Source organism: Psittacula echo (assembly GCF_963264785.1).
Source record: "Psittacula echo genome assembly, chromosome: 5".
In the NCBI taxonomy this organism is placed as follows: Eukaryota; Metazoa; Chordata; class Aves; order Psittaciformes; family Psittacidae; genus Psittacula; species Psittacula echo.
Window position 1 is genome coordinate 79,382,480 of NC_137739.1, and position 21,313 is coordinate 79,403,792.

General features: G+C 42.6%; 1 protein-coding gene across 1 annotated transcript in view; it reads left to right on the forward strand.

The window, feature by feature from the left end:
* The first annotated feature begins 8,775 nt into the window (after window positions 1–8,775).
* Window positions 8,776–21,313, forward strand: part of PELI2 (pellino E3 ubiquitin protein ligase family member 2) — a 79,883-nt gene continuing 67,345 nt past the window's right edge. The window contains exon 1 of the mRNA XM_080619516.1: window positions 8,776–8,956. Coding sequence (XP_080475642.1) covers window positions 8,880–8,956 — 77 coding nt within the window. The 5' untranslated portion in view covers window positions 8,776–8,879. The remainder of the gene's footprint in view (window positions 8,957–21,313) is intronic.

A 21,313-nucleotide genomic window follows, 5' to 3' on the forward strand; every position in this document is an offset into this window, starting at 1 on the left:
GGGGAGAAACCCAAAGCTTCCTCGATGCTTGAGTCTGCTTTAAAGTTCTCACATGGCATGAAAGAGAGACATCTGCACTTTTTCTGTGTTCCTTTATCTTACCAAAAACACAGAGGAGCATTTACCCATACACACACAAACATTTCTGAGAGGGTGTGAGCAAAGAAACACTAAAATATTTAAATGTAGTACCACAGTCAGTCAATGACCTTTGCATATTTAGAAACTTTCTGATCATGGAAATGGCCTGTGGTTTCTGCTTTTGTTTTGCTTGCTATAGTCTCCATATGCTCCATTTGCATTCTGAAATTATAGATCATCTGCACTTCTCAAATGTAAAGATTTATAAGCAGCAATTGCAGGGTTAGGGGTCCAGGTGGTGGTTTGCAGGTCACTGAGGTTTTGGCTGCTGCAGATGGGACAGGCAGAGGGTGTAGCTGTGTAGGGACTTGCTAATGACTTGTAAGTTGGGCCAGTTCTTGAACGAGGAAGCTTTCTATGTCCCTGTTCCCATCTGCTCCCCAAAATCAGACTAATAAAACACAAAACAACTCCCTGATCTCACACAGGGCTGCCACAGCCTCATCTTCCTCATAAAGATGTCAGTGTGTCCCCACCGCTGGCTCCATCATGTGCCTGGAAATCAGCGGGTTTAACAGCTCACAGAAGAGAAAATGGTATGTGTCTCTTTGGGTTGTTTGTCCTATAATAAGGGGATTATGGCCACAGGACCACCTTGCATTGCTTTCGCCTTTTGGAGAGCCAACATCGTAAGACCCTGTCCCTCACCTATTAAGTCAATGAGATTTCTCTACCAGCTCTACAGTTCCTTACTATCCAGACATAGATTTATAAGGTTGATTTTGCTCTCCGGAATGCATTCAGACTAAAACATCTGAACCAAGGAGTCCTTAACTCCAGAAGGCAGATGGCGGTTTTTATTAACAAGTGGTTTCCTGTTCTTTCTGTTCCTTCAATAATGCATTTTCTGGTGCTGTAGTTAGATGTATGCTATATATATGATCAATAACACTTAGCAATGAATTCATGTTGATTTTCTTTCAGCTCACAGGCCTTTTTCATTCATTTTCTGGCTCTTAATGGCACCAGCAGGTATACGTGTGCACTTTTGCAGAAGAAAAATGTCTTGCAATCTTTTCATAGCTTCTTCTAGTGTTTCCATATAAAATCTTCCCTAATTTAACATAACTAGTAAACCTCAGCAACACATAACAGTGCTTTTTCCCTGTCCAAAAGGCAAGGAGCTCTCAACTTCTCCCAAGGTAATTCAGCTCCTTCGTAAAGGAAAGACATTTTCCGATGAGGTATGAGGCGCCTTCATCTCCTAACAATTCCAGCAAAAGCCAGTAGCAATCAGGGGTCTACCAGAACTGCATTTCTCAGCCATTACCTTATTGCTGTGCAATACAGTTTCAGCCATCCATCTGCTAAAGAACCCATAATAATGACAACTCGAGCAGTGTCTCCGCCAATCCTGACGATAGTGAGCCTTTCAGCTTACAAAGCTAATGGCTTACTAATTACCCAGCAGGTGTAGGAGAAGTGACCATCTATAACCATTTATACAGTGAAACCTCCCGTGACAAGGAGGAAGGTAGCACTTAGTTTCAGGAGCTGCTGTTGCACATTGACTTAATAGGATGTTGCAGGATATTGTTCCTTCTGCTGTATCTTCCTGACACCTGTGCCTGGATGGTGGTGGGGTTTTTTGGTGGGCTGTGCGGGGTTATTCTTTTTTTCCTTTTTTTTTCCCACTTTGTTTTTGATTTGTTTGTTGTTTTTTTTTTCTAATACTCAGATTTCAAGGTTTCAGGGACAGCAACAGCCTTTATCCATTGCCTGGCTGAAGGCAGCCTGGAAGCCTGCCAGGAGCACCTGGCAATGTACTTAGTAAATTATAGTAATGAAAAGAATGTCAAATGCTAGGAGGTAGTTATGAGTCTTTACTGATGTATATACTCTGAAGGCCAAATGCTGCTTTTAACATATTCAGATATAACCTGGCACCTCTTTACCCTAATACGATGCAGAGGAGCAAACTGATGAACTGTTAGGTCTTACTGGTGGTGAAGTCTGAGTTCCCAAACAGTTATCAGCTTCAGATCCCATTGCCCTTAGCAAAATGGTGCTTCTCTTCTAAAATTATATGCACATATCAGTGCTGCGAAGACTGCAAAAGACAGTGCTGAGGAGTTTGGGGAGATGAGGTGACAGGCCCCCACTGGCTCAGTGCTTTTGGCTGTGGAGCTGAATCCTGTTTGGGAACAGCACAGGTTGGATCATGTTGGGGATGTAGAGGATGTTTCTGTAACCCACTGAATTCTGGCTGAATAGGAACTGAAATCACTGCTGGCTGAATGGGTGCCAGGGGACCGTCTCTCATTTTTAATATGCAATAATTTCTAAACTGCATTTCATTTCTGTAGCGGAAATATGTGAAAACGATGTTTAATTTTAAGTGGCTTTGTGGGTGTTCATGCTTTGCTGGTGGGTAATATACTTCAGCGTCTGCAAATTGGGAAAGTTTTGGGTGTGAGGTTCATATTGCTGACATAGCAGGGCTCCTTTTGACCACATGCTCCTCAAGCATCCCCTGAAAAGCAGATTCCTTGGTTAATAAAAAATAGTTCTGTGATACCAGCAGCTAGATGAGGCTTTCAGCACGTGCAGAGATCAGTGCGATTAGCTGACAAGCCCTCGCAACAGGAGCCTTTCATACACAGGCTGATGTAGGGTAAACCAGAGAAACCAGAGCCAGGCTGAGATCATGAAGACAGACTTTGCCAGAGCTCCAGCACTTGAAAAGCAGAGCTCCTCTCCCACCTTATATCCTGCAATGATTTGGGTGTTTTCATTCTGTTCAGTGGGAGAAGTCTGGTTGACCTGCGGGAGTGCTGAGTATCTCTTTGTGAATGGGGACCCAGCCATCTGCTCTCGAAGCTGCTCTCCTGAAGGATCCGGAGCACCACCGGCAGGGATGGTTCCTGTAGCAGGACAATGTTGTCCAAGACTGAGAAACCAGTCTCACCAGCTTTGTCTGTGGGGATGAAGGCCAGAGCAGCAGAATTTCCCCTAAATTAGGTATAAGTAAATTATATGTCAACTGTCCCCATCCTCTACCTCCCACCTCTATGTTAACATTAACTTTCAAATAGAGACAAAATTTAAAAGGAAAAAGGGGCAACATCTTGGAGAGAAAAAAATCCATTCCCAGATGAGCAAGTGGGGCAGGAGAGACCATCCTGCATGTGGTGATTTGAGAGATGACTTGACTCTGGGCTGCAGGTCCCCAGTTATGGATGGACCTAGATCCTCCTGGGGAGAGAACAAGAAAGGCAACACTAAGATTTGGGTTGCCAGTGCTTCTGATTTTGGCAAACACATGCAAAAGGTGTTTATATCTCCTTAGCTATCACAAGTCCTTTAGGAAAGAAGCTGTAAAAAGAGTGCACAGTGCCGACACTGCAGGGAAGATGGGTAAGTGATATGGCACAGGGCAAAGGGCTGGCTCTCCTGGGCCATAGGAAAAGGCATACAGACCATCCACCAGAATAACCCATGTCACTGGAAAAGACCTACAGAAGTTTCCTGTCTCACTTTATTTGTCTTTTAGACTTAGGTTGATCTCTGAGCTGATCTTCCAAGAGAAGAACCTATAGTGACTGTAAAACCTCAAGATGTCTTTCCTGAATGATAATAGCTCAATTAGAGCCAGTCATTAGACAGATATGGCTAAGGTCATCTTCTCTTATGTACTTTACTTGGACATTTTCTTGCTTGGTCCTTCTATTCAAGGGCCTTGGTCTTTTGCAGTCAGCTTAAAATTTTTGGCTTCTCAGCAAACTTTCCCATTACAAGTTAGCTGCCTGGCCAAGGTCCCACAGTACCACAAAATCCTGGCAATATCCTCTCCCCAGTGTGAAAATAAGAACCTGTTTCTAGCCTTTGTTTTCTCTTGTAGTTAGCCACTAATCCATGAAGGCTTTCCTTTATTTCATGATACTTTTATTGCTTTGACAGCTCTTATGGTGGCAAAGCTTTTATGAGCCCCAGGTATGTGATACACTATCACCTTCCTCATCATATTCATCGACTGCTTCAAAGGATGTGAATGCGTTACAAACTTTGACTTCTTTCTGCAAAATATCTTGCTGCCCTTTCCCTGGTTTATCAGATTTGCCATCCTTAGGTATCCATACGTATCTATACTTGACTGTATTTTCTATGCATTTGCCTAGCACAGGTCAGACCAATTGGACCTTGATTCTTAAACTTGCCTCTTTAGAACCAGTTTCAAGTTTGCTATTTCTCATCCACTGTGGACAAATAGTGTTAATTGCTCATATAATTATATTTGAATTTCTTGACAAGTCTTGGGCCAGTGACATCTCACCTTGGCAATTTGTTCCTTTCTCAGTTTACCTCTTTATTCCAAAATCTCTGTTGGTAACAGTTGTATTTTAAGAAGCTCATAGTGGTGAAGACCCATTCCAGATAAAGGTGGTTTTGCTGTGCATGTCTCCAGCCCTGTCTCCCCATGCAGACACATGAGGGGCTCATTTACCCAACCAATTATGGTTTTATTTCACCCAGAACTTCTTTCAAGCTTCCACCACTTGCTCACAGCCCCCATGAGTCCCTTGTAGATTTTCTGTCTCTACTATGTTTTTACAGGCATCTTTATGCCTCTGGCAAACTGTTCTGCAATATCTTTTTCACTTGCTTTATTGTGGTTTTATATTTGCCAGTGTTTCTGCTATATTCTATTTCCCTCATTTGGATGTAGAATTTTGATGGCTATCTTTCTTGTTCATAATAGCCTTCTTCACTCTGCTACTTAACTCCTCTGCTTTTAGAAAATCCTTTAGGGTCCTTATTAAGGAGTGTTACATGTTAAAGCTGAAGCCTTTAACACACCTTTAAGCTCTGCCATGATACTTGAAAGTATTTTATACTTTTAGCTCTTCCATTTATTTTTAATGTAACTTCCCTTTCTAAATTTTAGGTGTTACTGTGTATCAAGACCACGACATAGCATGGTGGAAAATTAAGACAATAGCAGATTCAAAGCACTTAGACACCTTCCCAAATGTTGTAAAGAAAAGCAAATCTATTTTAGCCTAATCTATAATGGGCACTGAACCCCTGAAATACAGGACTGAAAGGGTCTCCAAAACATGCTAAGCTCAATACTGCATCATCATCATAGAATCATAGAATCACAGAATCATCGAATGGTTTGGTTGGACAAGACCTTAAAGCTCATCCAGTTCCAACCCCCTGCCATGGGCAGGGACACCTTCCACCAGACCAGGTTGCTCCAAGCCCCATCCAACCTGGCCTTGAACACTGCCAGGGATGGGGCAGCCACAGTTTCTCTGAGCACCCTGTGCCAGTGCCTCAGCACCCTCACAGGGAAGAACTTCTTCCCAATATCTCATCTAAGTCTACCCCTTGCCAAAAGCCCCTCTCCATTATGAGCAATCACATCATATTTTTTCCTGTAGTATATTCATTAAACCTAATTTTAAAGCATCTACAGCTCTTTCTTCTGCTGCTTTCACTTGGTGGCTGCTCAAAAGCCTTAGTCTCCTGCTAGCTGAGGACTTCCCAGCCTGAGAGGTTTGCACCCACTCAGGCAACACATGGTTGATCCTAACCTTGGAGCTGAGGCAGTTTTTCACCTTTCCTGGGGTTTATTACCTGCCCTGGAGCATCAAAGCCAGGCTGCTGCAACTCCAGAGATCAACTTCCCTAGCCCAAAGTATCCTGCACCCATGACTGAACATAGAACAGATCCTGCCCCTGGAAACCTTTCTAATAACAACAACAACTTACAGCTGGGGATTCAAACCTTTATCCCTATTTATGCACCGATCCCATGTACTGTGAGTTTCACGTGAAAGCTGCAGGTATGATGTGAGGGCTATTTACATCTTTCAATACTTTCTCTACATTTTAAGCCTGGTCCCTAAGCCCTGATTCATAGAAGTGCTGAAGTGCTTACTCAGAGTCCAGCACATATGTAAGTACTTTGCTGAATTAGATCCTTATTAATCTTCCTGCATTTAAAATAACTTTTTATTACATTTTAAAAATAAATGGGCATGTACTATTTCTTCATGTTTGGGATTTTTTCAAACATTTATTTTAATGCTCTTCTGGCTTGGCTGGATATCCTTCTATCCAGCCAAGCAGCTGCTTGTGCTAAACCTGGGAGCGAACTCCCTCTTATAGTGCCAATGCTGCTGGGAAAGAGCTCCATGTTATCTGTGATTACCACTTCCAGGGGGAAAACAACCAAACCTCCCTTCACCTCTCTGAAAGGCAATGCTGAATCCGAGATGGCAAGGCATTTTGAGTTGAAAAAATGCAGAATGCAGCTGTGGGTATATCTCTCAATTATTTCAATGGATCTGGGGGGAAAGGCCAGCCAAGTGTTGCCTGCAGCAGTTGCAAAAGGAATTTTTGGAGCTGGAGGAAATAGTGATGGTGGGGTTCAGGGCTGTCATTTGTGGGGGACGGGGATCTGTGCGATGTACAGCAAAGCTGCTCCATCCTCCTGGCTCTGCTTCATTAGTCAAAAATCTAAAATTTTAAAAATGTTTAATGTTAAAGCATGTTTCCAAGGCTGGGAGCAATAGGTCCTTGGAAATTGCAATGATTTGGGAAAAAATGACCCAGTAACCCTTAAAACACCTCATGGGGCTGGGGCTGAGCTTCCCTCTTCTCCCACCTGCCTAAAGTACCCTGTGGGGAGAAGCAGAATGAAGAGATTGTTCATGTACAAATGAAGCACATTTCCAAGGAAAAAACTTATGCACTACCACAAGCAGCAGGGCGTATCTTGCTGTCTCCCAAATGCGAGCATCTCAGATCTCTACAGCAAATGAGCTGGTTTGCATGCTGAAAAAAAAAGGTGCAGCCTTGACAAAAAGGTGTAGAACCTTGCTGCTATGAACCTCATGGGCAAGGCTCTGAGCAACTTTTCCCTGTTCTCTGAAAAGTGTAGTGTTAGACAAGAAAGTGGTAAAAAGGACAAAATCAGGTATTCAAAGTCCTTCCTTATCCACTCCATATCCATGTAGATGCTGTAAATCCAGCCACGTTAATGGAAGGTTTGACTTATGGAAAGCCCAGCTGAGCTTGGGAGTGTTTTTTGGAAGAGTATTGAAGTTTGTTTATGCCGTGCGAAAGCCAAGGTACTGCTAAGGTCTTGCTTTCGGGGGGAGAAATGGGAGAAGTTGAAGAGGATGCAGCCAGGAGGTTTGTTTTTCACACTGTTTTGGGGGTTGTATTTATTTTCTTTGACAGTGACTTACAGCCTGCCTTTCTTTTCTATTTAGTTAGGGCAATAAAGAAGATAAATCTGTTATAATTCAGCTCTCTGTCTTTAATAAAATCTTGTCTTCTTCACACAGCCCCTGGGAAGATCTCCATTTTTGCAGCCCTGTGAGATTGGCTGGGTTTTTCCATTACACCTCTTCACCAGAAACGACTGAAAGATAACATTACCGAGAAAATTAATAGCTAAATAGGATTTCAGGCAGAAGGAAAGCTTTTGTCAGGAGGAGAAGGGCTCAATCCTGACTCTGACCCTGCTGGCCCATGGGAGGATTTTCAGAGAAGGCCTGCAATTACTTTTGTCTTCGTTAACTGGCTCCCCGGTTGGAGACCTCAAACAATGGCTAATGGGAATTTCTACCCTTGACACGGATGGATGTGGAGCTGGTATTTGTTGGTTTTGTGCTTGTGCTGGGTATGGAGGAAAAGGGAAATTGAGCTCCCAGTGTAGGGGCCATGGGGCAGACACCGTGGCAGCAGCTGGTTGGGGGAAAGTCCTTGGAAGTCACTGTGGAAAGTTGGGAGTTTGGGTTCTTTTTTGCATCCTGATGCCTTTTTAAGCCTGATTCTTCACTGCACAAAGCTTGGGTTTCTGGGCACATGCCCACCAGCTTTCTGATGTAATGTCTTATCTCACCCAATTTTTTCAGAAATAAAAGTGAAAATCACAGAACCATAGAAAGTGATTTATGTGTTTGTGTTCGAGTGCTGCAAGGGGTGGGCTTTCAGGGACAGCCTATTTTTTTCCTTTTTATGGGGAGTGTTTGAAGGGAATAAAGAAGCCAAGGACCAGCTTTGGAGCAGACTGCGAAGCTGGGGATGGTGGTGGCACCTGGAAGGGTGGGTTGGAGCACTGAAAAGTGCTGCGTTTGCAATGGAGACGATCCAGAACCCGGATGTGATCTAGAACCCTTTCCCAGACAGGAGCTGACCCAGACTCCCAGGTGATCTACAGCCTCAGGCCTCTGGGCAGGAGTGTGTCTAAAGACACCCCCTGGATGCTGACATCCCCGGGGGCAGAGGTGATCTAGAATTCTACGTAGAGATCCAGCCTCCCAGTTGATCTGGAACCCAGCACCGCCCCCCTGCCCCCGCCGCAGCGCGGTCCCTTTAAGTGCAGCCCAGTCCCCTTTACTCTATGTTTACATAACACACCGAGGCTGTACCACTTCCAGGCAGCGGGGGGGGGTGTAGGGTGCTAGGACGGGGGCGGAGCGCAGCGGCGTGGAGCCCCGCCCCATTCGGGCTCGCCCCCTCCGCAGGCAGTGAATGGGAGCGGGAGGGGCGGGACTACGCGTGGCCAGGCGGCGGAGTGGGAGAGGAGGGGAGGGCGCCGCTTTGCTGCTCCCGCCCCCTGCCGCCGCCAGTTGGTACGTCCCCCTCGGTGCTCCGCCCTCCGCCCCCCGGTGTAGTGGCCGTTGTCGGGCGACCGCCGGCTCAAAGCGGGGCGCAGTGCGAAGCCCCCGCGACGGTGGGACGGCGGCGGCGGCGGCCGGTGACTGCGCTGCGGCCCCATGTTTTCCCCCAGCCAGGAGGAGCACTGTGCGCCCAACAAGGAGCCCATCAAGTACGGGGAGCTGGTGGTGCTGGGGTAAGCGCTGCGGAGGGGCGCCGGGGGGGACCGCGGTGGTGGGGGCCCGTCCTGGGGCCGGGGAAGAGGCGGGAGAGCCCTGGCCCCTCAGCACTGAGATAGCGCTCGGAGGTGCGAGACCTCCGGCGGGGACGAGGCGGGAGGGGACTGAGGGGTGGGGGGCGACGCTTCCCGCCTTTCCACCTCCCGAGCGCGCAGGGCGGCCGTGGGGTCCCGCTTGTCTCCTTGTCCCGCTGCCTGGGGGTGGCGGCGGCTGCTTGTCCATGCGGGGGGCAGAGCGGCTCGGCCCGGCGCCCGCGCGGGGCCCCGGACAAACTTTGTGCGGGGTTGGGGGTGCGGAGCTGCGGAGAGGGCGGCGGGACTCCGGCCCCCTCGTTCTGCCGGTGCCGCTCGCAGGTGCTGGCGAGCCGCGGTCCTTGGCTGCAGCCGCTTGCGGAGCGATCCCTGGCGGTTCCTCTCGTCGCTCCGAGAGACGGCGTCCTCCTTGCAGATTGCAGGGGAGATGACTTTGGAATTAGGAGGAGAGGCGGGGGGGAGGGCGAAGCACTCATATTCGGATCCGTAGTGGAAATGTTTATTTTCTCAGCTTGATATGGATCTTAAAGTAATCCGCTTGGTATTACGTACTTGCCCTGCTGTTAAAGCTTGAAGCCTTTCTGCTGAACGCTGTAGAGGCAGATGAGGGAGAAGCGTCTAAGACGTGCTTGCTGAGAGCCCTTGTGAACCTTAAAGGAGATGTTTAATTTTGGTAGTTTAATATGTAGAAACATACGGTTAATGGAATAATTTTTAGGAATCAGTGCAACAGAAGGGTTTCAAACCAGCCGTGAAGCAGAACAGTTGCATCCTTGCAACGCTATTCAGCCTCCCCCAGAATCTGTTACGTATTTGCTGCAAGGTCGTAGAAAAATCTTTATCCTGGTTTGTTAGGGACTTTTTCATTTTGTTTTGGTCACACCATTTCATAAAGAACTGTGTTCAGCTCTGCAGAAGCAGTGTTTGAATCTCTGGGAGCAGATAAAAAGAGCAGTCGTGACTGGGTACTCTTGTGTCCAATGCTGTTCCTTTTTTCCTGAAGGGATGCTAAATGTTTCTTATCACGAGACTAGGTCAAGCTGCAGTTACCATGGAATAAAATACAGCTATTGCCATGAACGTGGCACAACTGTGACTGGAAAAACTTGAATTTAAGTTGAGTAACTTGATTTGGGAGAAATACCCATATCAAACTAAATTTAATAAAGAAATAATCTTGCTGTTTCAAATGTGGAAATGGAGGGTAACCTCAGCTGTGCAACACTGTCTCTGATAATAAAGTCATAGTATAATGTTGAATCTTTAATTAAATTAGACTGCATAAATTGATGTTATGCTGCAGAGGCTTTTTGTGCACAGCTGGAAACATTTTCCTTTCTGTTGCTTACTATTTTTAGCAGCAGTTGAAAGTACAGAAGTATGAAATGTTTTGTGTTTGGCTCAGATCTTAACCTAGCAGTCTGGTGTGCTTTTCCTTTAATATGGAAACGCATTGATCTCAGCTTATCAGTTCTGCCAGAGGTCTTGATCTTCACTGCTGTGTTTTGAAACATGCTAATAACATTTAAATAAATTTCATGTGTCTTGAGTTTAATTTTTATTTGAATATCAGCTGTTCCCCAAAAACTACCGAGGTTGTATCTTCTGGATGTTACATGTGCTAAAAAAGCAAATAAATCCTCTTGTTCTTGTCGTACAATTACGAACAAGAAATCTGCAAGCAGGCAGCACTGGTCAGTGTGTCTCTGTGGGCTATACTGAAACAATGGGACATTGGCTGTAACAGCTTCCAGACGCCATGTGCCTGGTAGATGTAGAAACAGGTAGATGTGATGGAAGCAGTCTACGTAACAATGTTTTCCATGCTTGAACTGAAGACTGGGGGGGTTGAAATCCATTTGACACTTAAGGAGTTGAATACTGCATTTGCTTTCAGAGATGTCTTAAATGTTGCATGTAGTGCTGTAAATAATACAAATGTCTCTCTTTGGTGACTCAACGTTTGTGACTAGGAACCCTTGGAACAGCTTAAGCATCTGTTCAGCATTCTAAAAAAAAAAAATACATACCATACTCTTAATATCTTTTTTTGTATTAAAATCTTGTAATCTGGAGTTCCATTTAAATACGGCAGTGTAAATCTGCTCTCCTCCCTATAGTGAAACTGAGACTTGTGGACCAGCAGAAGCGTAGCATTGCAGCTTCTTGTTAGAGCTGCTTGATTAAAGTTGATAGAGTGATCTCACAGCTAGATTTAGAAAAGTTATTTTGAGAGACTGTGTGTGGTTTTGTGGGGTTTTTTTTCTTTTTAATTTTTTTAAAAAATGCTTTGATTGTGATGTTGGTGAGTAACTTCTGTCTTGATCTGTGGGACTTTTAAATTATGTGGTGAAAAGGATGATGAACAAAGAAACTGGCATACCTCATAAAGTCCTCTTTTTAAGATGACAAAACTTTATCTTTCAGTCCTCCTCTGTCTTCACAGTATTAAAGTATGGTTGTTGTATACTTGACCTTTAAATCAAGGGGAAGGTGTTCTTTTGGCAGTAGGTAGTTCTTCCACCGGAACACATTCCTGTGCTGTTTCACAATAGTTGTGATTGCTTGTCTGCGCATTAATGTGATCAGAGGGTAAAGCCTAAGGCATTTCCAGTCAGTCATTGCAGCAAACACATTTCTAATAACCTTCTCTCAGTAGTATGTTACATATCATCTGTTGGTGATGTGGCAGCGTATGTTTGGTTAAGATTTTGTTTGAGGTTTACATAATCAATGTTGTAGTGAATAAAAACAGTTAATGTAAATCAAGCCAGACAGGTCAAGATGGCTGGTAAAGAAGAGATCATCTGCTTGATTGTGAATCTGCTCGTGTACATCTGCTCGTGGCGTCATCTGTTCACAGAAGGCTGTGGATTTCTTGATGAAGCAGAAACATTGATATTTTATTTTTTGGGGGAAGAGAGATACAAATCTTTATTTGAAGTCCTGTCAAAGTGATAGCTTATTATGTATTTCTTGAAGCATGGGACTGGAGAGAATTTCAAAGGAGATACTGAATTACAGTATGAAGTATGTGAATAGAGTGTCATAGTGTTAGTAGGTTGTTTATCATAGCCTTCATCTGACTTCTGTGGTATCTGGTTAGTGCTAGAGGTGCATGTCCCATCCCCTTCCTCCCAGTACCCCTTTTTCCTCTGACTTTGAATTGCACTCTAAAGAACTTGTTTCGTCAGAATGACATTCAGGCCAGCAATGCTTTTTGTTTTGTGTGTGGTGTGTGCTGGTCCCTGGCTGTGTAGGGTAGCTTTCACTGAAGGCAGGTGTCAGTGGCCTGGTGCTGTTAAATCTCCCCTCCTTTGGGACTGTGTGATGTTGATGGGCAGCTTTAACTTCTCAGGAAAGCCCCTTGACTAAAATGATGTAAGTTGAAGGAGGAGTGTCAGTGAGGTGTAAGTTTTAGTTAATGGCTGAGTTCTCTAGCAGTGAAGGGATTTCATACCTGATGTTAGATATTTTCAGTGTGATGTATTGCAGCCGATCCTGAGGAGTTTTGGATGGGGTTTCTTACAGGTGTGTGCATGTAAATGTAATATTTCTTAGTAACTAAAGATTGCCGTTAGCTATTCATTAGTAAGGAGGCGCAGCCTGGTGCATCCTCAGCAGGGGAAGAGTTTTTCTTACCGATGTAATTTGTTTTGCAGTATCTAATAATTTTTTTAATTGAACTAGACCAAACTCTAAGGGCTGTCACTTGGTGTTGTTACAGTGGTCACTTGGAAATTGCTATCAATCCTTGATCTATAAATTTTCTATAGTCAACTGTTAAAATAAATGAATTTGTTAACTTACAGGCTGCAGCGCCTGAAGGAGCCACTGTGAATTGTTGTGAGCTTTTTTTAACATGGATAAACAGGCTGTAGTTCTGCTTAAACTTAACCCTTTGAAAAAACAGAATAAAATTCTCATCTGTGTTTGCAGTGATAAATTCCATGGTCACTTAGGGGAAGTTTTTCCAATTGATGGTCCATTTAATATGTGCAGCAAACTTAGATTTGAAACACGTCTTTCTGTGTTAATCTGAATTTCTCATACAGGCTTTTTCTGACTGATCAAAGTTGCTCCTTAACCTCTATCTCCTTGACAGGCTAAATAAAGTTCCCAAAGTGTTTTGTACTTTTAAGCACATTTCCAGTTTTTAACTTACCTGTTTGGCTTTTCATGGAACCCTTTTGTTAATCACCACCTGTGCAATTTGGGAAGAAGCTGATGTGGCTTTCCAGTAGCGTTGACAAATGCAGATGCAATATGGTGTCTCCGCTTGTCCCTGGAAGCTGCTCACTTCTGTTTATGAACCAAAGGCAGAGGGAGGATCATCCTGGCTACAGCATTAAACTGGGGACGTCTATGGCTTTGCTGTTTGATATCAAGCTGAAGCGCTTTTTAATGATTCTGTATTTTCCCACATTGTGTGGTATAGATACATTGGTGGTACTGCTTAGATGACTCAGGTTCTGCTGTTGAGCCTTATTTAAAAATACACTTTAGGCTTCCTTTAAAGGAGCATCTATAGCAAGTAATGGTAGCCACTCGTTAAGTACATTCAAGGTCATGATTCCATCTGAGAATCGTTTGCTGCAACAGTCATAGCTGGGAAGCTGCTGTTCTGGAGAAAATGATGTATTATTTTATTTGATATTGTCAGTGGCTTCTTGGAGACCTTTATGTCTTGTGCTTAAGTTAGGGTGAATCTTTTATGCTGCATATTGAGAATATGGGATCAGTGCCAGTTCAGAGCTTGCAAGTAGATTAATCAAACACCAGAAGTCTTGTGTCTGACTAGAACACTACTGCATGTAGAAAAATAGTAGAAAGGATTATATTTGAGGAAATCTTTTGTGGATTTATTTTCAATGAAAGCTTGTGTATGGCTGGATAGAGCACAAGTTTTGCTTCATTTAAGCTAAGAAAGAAAACATACTTGTGTTGGTTCTCTGGGACTATGTTATTCCATGGAGTACTTTTGACTTTGTCTCAGAGTATGGATTTGTAGCCAGCTGTAAGCTTTATTCACAGCATCTCAATACTGATGTAAAATCAGAAAGCAGAAATGTCAAACTCTAGAAACCAAAATCTGTATTTGTTAAAGCAAACATCATGTTTAACGCCTGTTATAAAAACCAAACAGAGTGCATTCTGCAAGTTAAACTGTAATCCCTTTGGTGTGTACAGGCAGTAGGTCACACATGTTCAAGGGGAAGACTTTTTTTTTTTTTTTTTTCCTCTAAAAAGATGGAAACAGACTGTTTGAGTAAACAAGTCTGAGAAATGTAAGGCACTGTTGCACTTCTCTTGTAGAACCAAAGAGCTGTGCCTTTCCTGTCTTGGCAAAGTCAGGGATGTGTAGTTTTCCATTTTCAGCTGAAATTTATTAATAACTTGTAAGTGAGCAGATATTGTGAAAGTCTGCTTGTTTCTACTTTAAAATATGGATATAAACCTAGAAATTACTTGCTAAGCTATTAAGATTTGGGGTTTGTTGCTGAAATCAGCATCTTGCTTAAGCTGTTTCATGCTCTGTCTCAACAGCAGGCTGTTTTTCAACTGTGAAACAAGGTTGCTTGAGAGCAGACTTTTTTTCCTAAGAAGTCAGGAACTTCTTACTATCCAGTTTAAATTATGGCTATTTAATGCTCAGTTATTATGGAGCTAATGCTGCTCCCTAACTTGGTTAGTCATTATTCCTCAGTAGTGAAAGCATGTATCAAGTCGATACTTTGAGAAGATGCAACTTTCTTTTCTTGTAATCTAAGGTAATGAGAAGCTGTGTGAGCATAGTATGGCGCTGAGCCTGAGCTGAAGTTTAGCTATTAGTTCAGAGTGCCAGCAGAGAAGTTTTACAGCTCTTTGCAAAATACTATTGACATGCCTGTAGGCAACAGCTGTTCAAGTAGGCTGAACCAGCCGTTGTCTTGTGGTGTTCTTCTTGCTGGTATTGTCTGCACATGCCTTGGTTCTGAATTTGTCTTGAGTATCTGTGACTAATACCGATATGAAACCTTCCAAAGGTGACTCCTGTAGCATGCTGTACAGTTGTAGTCCGACTTCATGCTTAGTTGAAGTGCTTCTTGTGATGTCATCTAGAGTTGTGTTTGGTTATTCTGCACTGTTGTACTTGTTTATTTGTCCTGTGATTGGCAAGGAAAGTGATGTAGAGGACCATTTAGTCTGAGCTCCCAGCTTGAAACAAAGACTAATTGGTTTCCAGGTGTAATTTGTGCTGTCAAATCCTGTTCCACTTTTACTATTTGATACCCTAAATCTCATTTGTGTTGAGGATGCTTTTCCTTTAATCAACAAATATCCTTATGTTTATTCTCACTCTGTCCCAAGGTTACCGCTGAGAAGCTTGCATGTGACTTGTCACAAGCTTAAACCTTGAGGGCCAGGAATGGGGATGCTGGTGTAGAGAGCATGCTCACTTCCAGAGACTTGTAAGGCAAAGCTTCTCATTTTGTTTGGTTTATAAATACATCACTAAATGGTGTCCTCACATTTTTTTTTTTCCACTTCTATCACCTGCATATGCTAATATTGTTTTGAAGGGGTCCCACTTCTCTTTTAGATTACTTGTTTTCCTCTTGACGAGATGCAGTTCAGAATTTTATGCCTCCCTTACACTTGCCTCATATTTTTTTAGACACCTACTGGTGTAGCTTTGTGCAGGTTAGTACTAAGTTTTGAGATCACAGTGCTATTTGCATTCTTGGAGGGGGGGCAGTTCAATACTACTTTGACAAACTAAGTAACATCTGGGATTCGACTGTTTTCATTTACTCGGTAGCCTAGAACAGGTTTTGGACCTCATATTAAGCAAATATTATAGTTAAGAGTAGCAGGGGCTTCTATAGTAGATCAGTATGCTTTGAGGGTAGAGGTGTAGCTTGGAGTAGTGCTGTTGGAGCTCTTCAGAGGTGGTAAGCTACTGTGCATGTTCTCTGGATGACCAGATGTGCCCCTTCTTGTGATGACTCCTACATTAACCTTGCACAGAAGGTTGCAACCTAAGTACTCAATAGTTGGGTCTCTGTGTGCTGTTGATGACTATATAATGGTTGCACTTCTGGCTATGAGATTTAAAACCCAGCAGAGACCTGGGGGAGGGAAAGAATGGCAGGCAATTAACTCTTTGGGGGGTTTTCGTAATGTCCAAGTAGGTATTGTGGTGCTGGGAGTTCAGCAATAGGAGTAACCTGTCTTCAGGTTTGCCTGACTGTACAAAATAAGCATCTTTCTACTGCCCTTCCCACAAACAGCACTTGTTGGCTAGAGTTAGAGCTTTAGATAAAGAATACAGGCCTTGTAGGGCTTGCAGTAAGCAGCAAAGCTTAAACAGTTGCAATATAAACATCAGTCTTTGAAAACTTGTTTCCAAGGGGCTGTATGGTAGGAGGGCACAGCATCTTAGTGTGGTTGGGTTATGGATGATACATGAACAAGGTGACACTGGGCTTACACTGTCTAGGTGTAGCTTTTACTTGCTCTGATTAGTATGACTTCTGTTCCTAAAACCAGCAAGTATCAGCTGTTTCGCACTGAGGTTTTGTTTAGTTCTTCCAAGGCTGGAATATGAGGTCGGTCGGAAATGTGCATGTGCTTCATAGTAGCAGCAGTTACTAGCTCATGGTGAAGAAATAATAATTCAGCTAAAAGCTCTCCTCTGTTTCACAACAGAAATGTCATATAGATGAAAGATTGCAAACAGCAATTGTGAAAGCGGATACAGACAACATCTACAATGCTGAAGAGTCTGTTGTATTAAAAGCGGAGTGGTTTTGAGATGAGCTCAATTTGATCAGGCATGATATGAGGGTGCATATTGCCAAAGAACCTATTAGGTATACTTCTATCAATAGCAATTCATTTTTCCTGTAGGGAAGGAAAGTAAGCAAGCCTTGTTTTATGCTTCTGGAAGCAAACTGCTTTGGGGGGGTTCCCCCTCATTTAACAATATCATCTTTAATAGTGGACTTAGGCACACTGCACATCTCAACCTCCCTGTACATAAAACTAGCCTACTTCAAGAATGATGAGCTAGATGTGGGACTGTTCTTAATCTAATGTAGCAGAAGGCTTCCTATATTGGGGAATGGCACGAATACCACACATGCCCTTATGAAGCATTTGGCAATAAAGGCCTAATACTAATTTGTCATATTTATCGCTTATACTGTGATACAGCTACATTACTGTGTAGTGACTAATTGCATTAAACAGAGACAAAAGCAACCAGTTATACAGCAAGACAAACACTGACTCAAAATGTCAGTTTACTGTGCTGCATCTCCAGGGGAATGGGAACAGGCAAAAAAAGTTAGAGATAGCTGGTGCATAATAAGTTTAAAAAGGAGAAGGCCAAGAAGCATTTATGGTCTTCTCCTTGAGTGTTATAACGTTAACTGATCTCCATTGTTGAAAAATTCCCTTTTTTCTCTTTGCATTGAAGGAATTGACAAAAAGGAGATGTTGGCATCGTCTTTCTTACTGATAAACGCTTTTGGAAGGCAGTCTTCATGTTACTATGTAGTGATGCACTTAGGCTTTCAAATTACTATTCACCCTCAAATATGTATGCTATCTTTATTTTAGAATCCAGTAAATCTATAAACTGTCATGGAATGATTTTATTCTTCAGACTGGATGGCTTTAGTAATGCCTAAAGAAATAGGTAGTCTTCAAACTGATGAGGTGTATCCTCTTAAGGCATGTGAATGTCATGAATGAAGAAAAAATGGTAATGACTGTGAAGACAATTAGTCACTGTGTGAAACTAAACTAAGTGAATTGAAGTGTATAAAAGCTTAAATCTCCTCTTGCGTATTGCAAATAAGCTGGAGACCAAATGTGCAAACACTCTAGCACGTGCCTTTAGGAAGAGTGAAAGAACTGTTTAGTCTAGATGCAGAAGTTAATGGGCTGAAACTTTGATACAAGCACAGCTGTATTTCTTCATGTGCGACAGCATGACCTTATTTTGATTGTTGATGTCTGATTTAGTAATGGTGGAGTCTTTGAAACAGGAGTAGTGTGTGTATGTCCTTCTTTCATAAGGGAGACCAAACTGTTGAAAGATACTAAGAAATGTATGGTTCTTGCTTCCCTGCACATCCTTTGACAAGGTTCTGTACCTCACAGATGACTGGTTTCTTTTTTATGGAACACTGACTAATAATAATAATAAGAAATGTTGTTCTGTTTCCAACTTGCCTTCCTCCTAGTCCATGCTTGACCTCTGAGAGCAAACAGCTGTGAAACTCAGTATTTGGATTCAAAATTCATTTTGCCATTGGAGAAGAGTCTTTCAGCCCAGACAGGATTCTTCACTTTGTAGCTGTTCTAACCTTTCTGCTAACAGATGTGTAAGACCTACTATGCATTACTTTCTGAATCTTAAAATTTGCTGGATAGTTTCCCAGTGCATCTGGGAACTGAGTTTTGAATTTGTGAGTTTTAGCATGTGGTGTTTTGTTGTACGATGGGAGAGGTCACAGAGCGTTGCTGTGGGTCTGTACTCCCTCTAGCAAAACAGCAGTGAAGGTAGAGGATCTCTTCTTAAAAGTGTTGCCTCATCTGATTTTGCCAGAAGATTTTATTGAAATGTGCTGTCAGTACCTCAGTGGTTTTGGCCAAAAAAACTACCGGCAAATGGAACAAATTGGTCTTGGGGCAGATCTATGAGGAGTCCAGCTTTGCTTGACATGAACAGCAGAGTAATTTCTTCCATTGAAGCTGAATCTGGAGAAGGAAGTTTGGCAATAGCCAAATGGGTCAGTCTTGTGTGGATTTTTACTTTTTTTAAATTTTTTTTTAGCTGGTCTTTGCTGGACCAATAAAAAGTCTGAAACACAAGAAACACTTCTGAACACCACTGACAAGCAGATGCCCTTGGGATGGTACTGGCATTCCTCAAAGTTATAAGAATGTGCCACTATGGGCAGTGATTCTGGAAGCTGCAATGCTTTTGTGTTATTGATGATGTGGAGATGTTTTCCTTAGGTAAGATGTATTGCTAAGGGTGCCAGGGTAGAGACTGCAGACTACTCACTTATTTTTACGAATGTACAGTGCCATTTCTTTCCACAATTCCAAAAGCATTTCTTAACTCTTTTTGGTAGTGAGCCTCTGCACCAGTTTAAAGCCTTTGACAGAGCTTTCCCAAAAGCTCTAAATATGTTCCTCCTCTTGCCTTTGAGTGATAAAGAAGGCCTTCTTTTTTCTTCCTGGTATTTTCAGTCTGCTTACTGTCAGAGCAAAAGAGCCTTAACTTTTGACTGTTCTGTGCCTTACTTTCAATCTTTGGGCACATAATACTGCTGTTACACTGCTGGCTCAGCTGTGCCTTCTCTATTTGGTTGCACAATCATACTTGCAACTGTACTACTTGAGTGCTATCAAGTTTTATATTGCAAGTTTTGAGTTTCTGGCATGCAGAGGCTGGTCTAATACAGCAAATACCTTTCCATGTAAGGATGCAGGGAGACTACAAAGTACAATTCCCTCTGTAAGCAAAGCTAGGGTTTTAGTAATTAGCAGGGTCTAAGTCAAGCTCAGACTACCTTCCTAGTTTATTATGTGCAATGTGACTTTAAATTCAGTTCAGGAATTGGCTTCTGATCATGTATTGCTAGTTTGCACCTTAAATTCCTTAGAGGAGGCTGGTTTATATTAAGGCTTTAACTGCTGGAAATCTCTCAGCATAGAGAGAACAATTGTAAAGTAATACTTTGTTAAAGATCTTTTTGTGGCAAAAGTGATTTGCTCTTTCTCCTCTGGGCATTTTGTAGCCAGTGCAGGCCGGCATGCAGGAACTGGATTTGGGTTTGGCTAGATTCCAATTGCAGACTCTATTCAGAACCAAGCCAGGAAGAGTATAGGCTGATTTGTAAGTTTTAGGTAGAGATGGCAGTTGAGAAAAACAGCTGTCATAGTTTGTAGACTGATGAAATTTGTTATGAGTATGTCAGGTAGTAGAAATGTGATGCTTTGTGCTAAGATCAATTTGTCATGTATAAGTTAAGAGAGCAAAACAGTTGAGATAAACTAAAAATATTGGTAGATAAGCATGTATGATATTCTTTACTATACAGAAAGTGTGTAATGATCTGTAAAACCAGCTACTCTTTCATTAAAACCAGATGTGCAAAGTGATGTTCTCCCTCTACCTGCTACTGTTCTTGTCTGTGAACTAAGTGAAGCCTGTGTAAGTGATGGTAAGCAATCTATCATTTACTTAAATGAAGGTAACTTCCCACCTATGTTCATTACTAAGTCTAAAGAGTGGTCTGGTTGGGGATAATACAAACTTTCCATTTTCTTCCTTCCTCCACTTGTAGATTTTATGTATGCTATTCATTCTCTGCTTTTGGAGAGAGGAGTTTTATGTACAGACCTATGCAGAGCCTGACAGCTGGTTTTATGTTTAAAAAAAGCTATAAAAATGTATATATTGGTATAGCAAGCAGTATTTGACACACCTTTTAGCTTCCTGTTATGTTGTTTGTTTTTTTTCTTTCTCTAGAAGAACAAAAGTCTAGATAATGACTGTTCACATATGCAGTTTGTCTTGGCATTAATTAAGCTTACTTAAAATTTAGATAAGTTCTGATGAGGTGCTGTTTCAAACTGATCATGGTAACTGCTCTTAGCTTCTAGAACTGCTTGTATTTAAGTGGTATGGGATGAACTTTTTAAGGATCTGATGCTCCTTTGAGACTGTAAAAGCTAGAAGTTAGATGGGGGCAGAACAAGGTAGTTGTTTTGTGGTGATGACTCAAATGGATGGAGTGAAGTAGATATCTGAGGTAGTTACTGCTCCTGGCTGTCTAGGCAGTTGTTTTGTGGGAGGACACCACATCTTCAACTCCACTAGCAATATTAGCTCCCTGTTCCAGTCATTTTCCCATCTGCCTCTGATGAATATGCTGTGATTTACTGAAAGATGTAGCGACAGGAAAGGTGGTAGGCTGTGGCTGGAAATGAAGTATGTCACTGAACAGATTGTATTCCAAAGCCACCCAATGCTGTGTGAGCTCTACTGAGGAGAGCTTATAAGATGAATGAGCCTCCCGCCCCCCCCGCCTCATTGGACATCAGGGAATCTATGTGACTTGATTCTTACCTCTGAGGAAAAGCTTCAATTTGACCTGTCACCTTGGTAGACAAAGAAGGAATCCAACTGCAAGACATGTACCCAGAGGAAATCTTACTTAGCTGGTTCTCTGACTCATGCAACTCCTTGGTTTCTGATTATTCCCTTTGTCACTA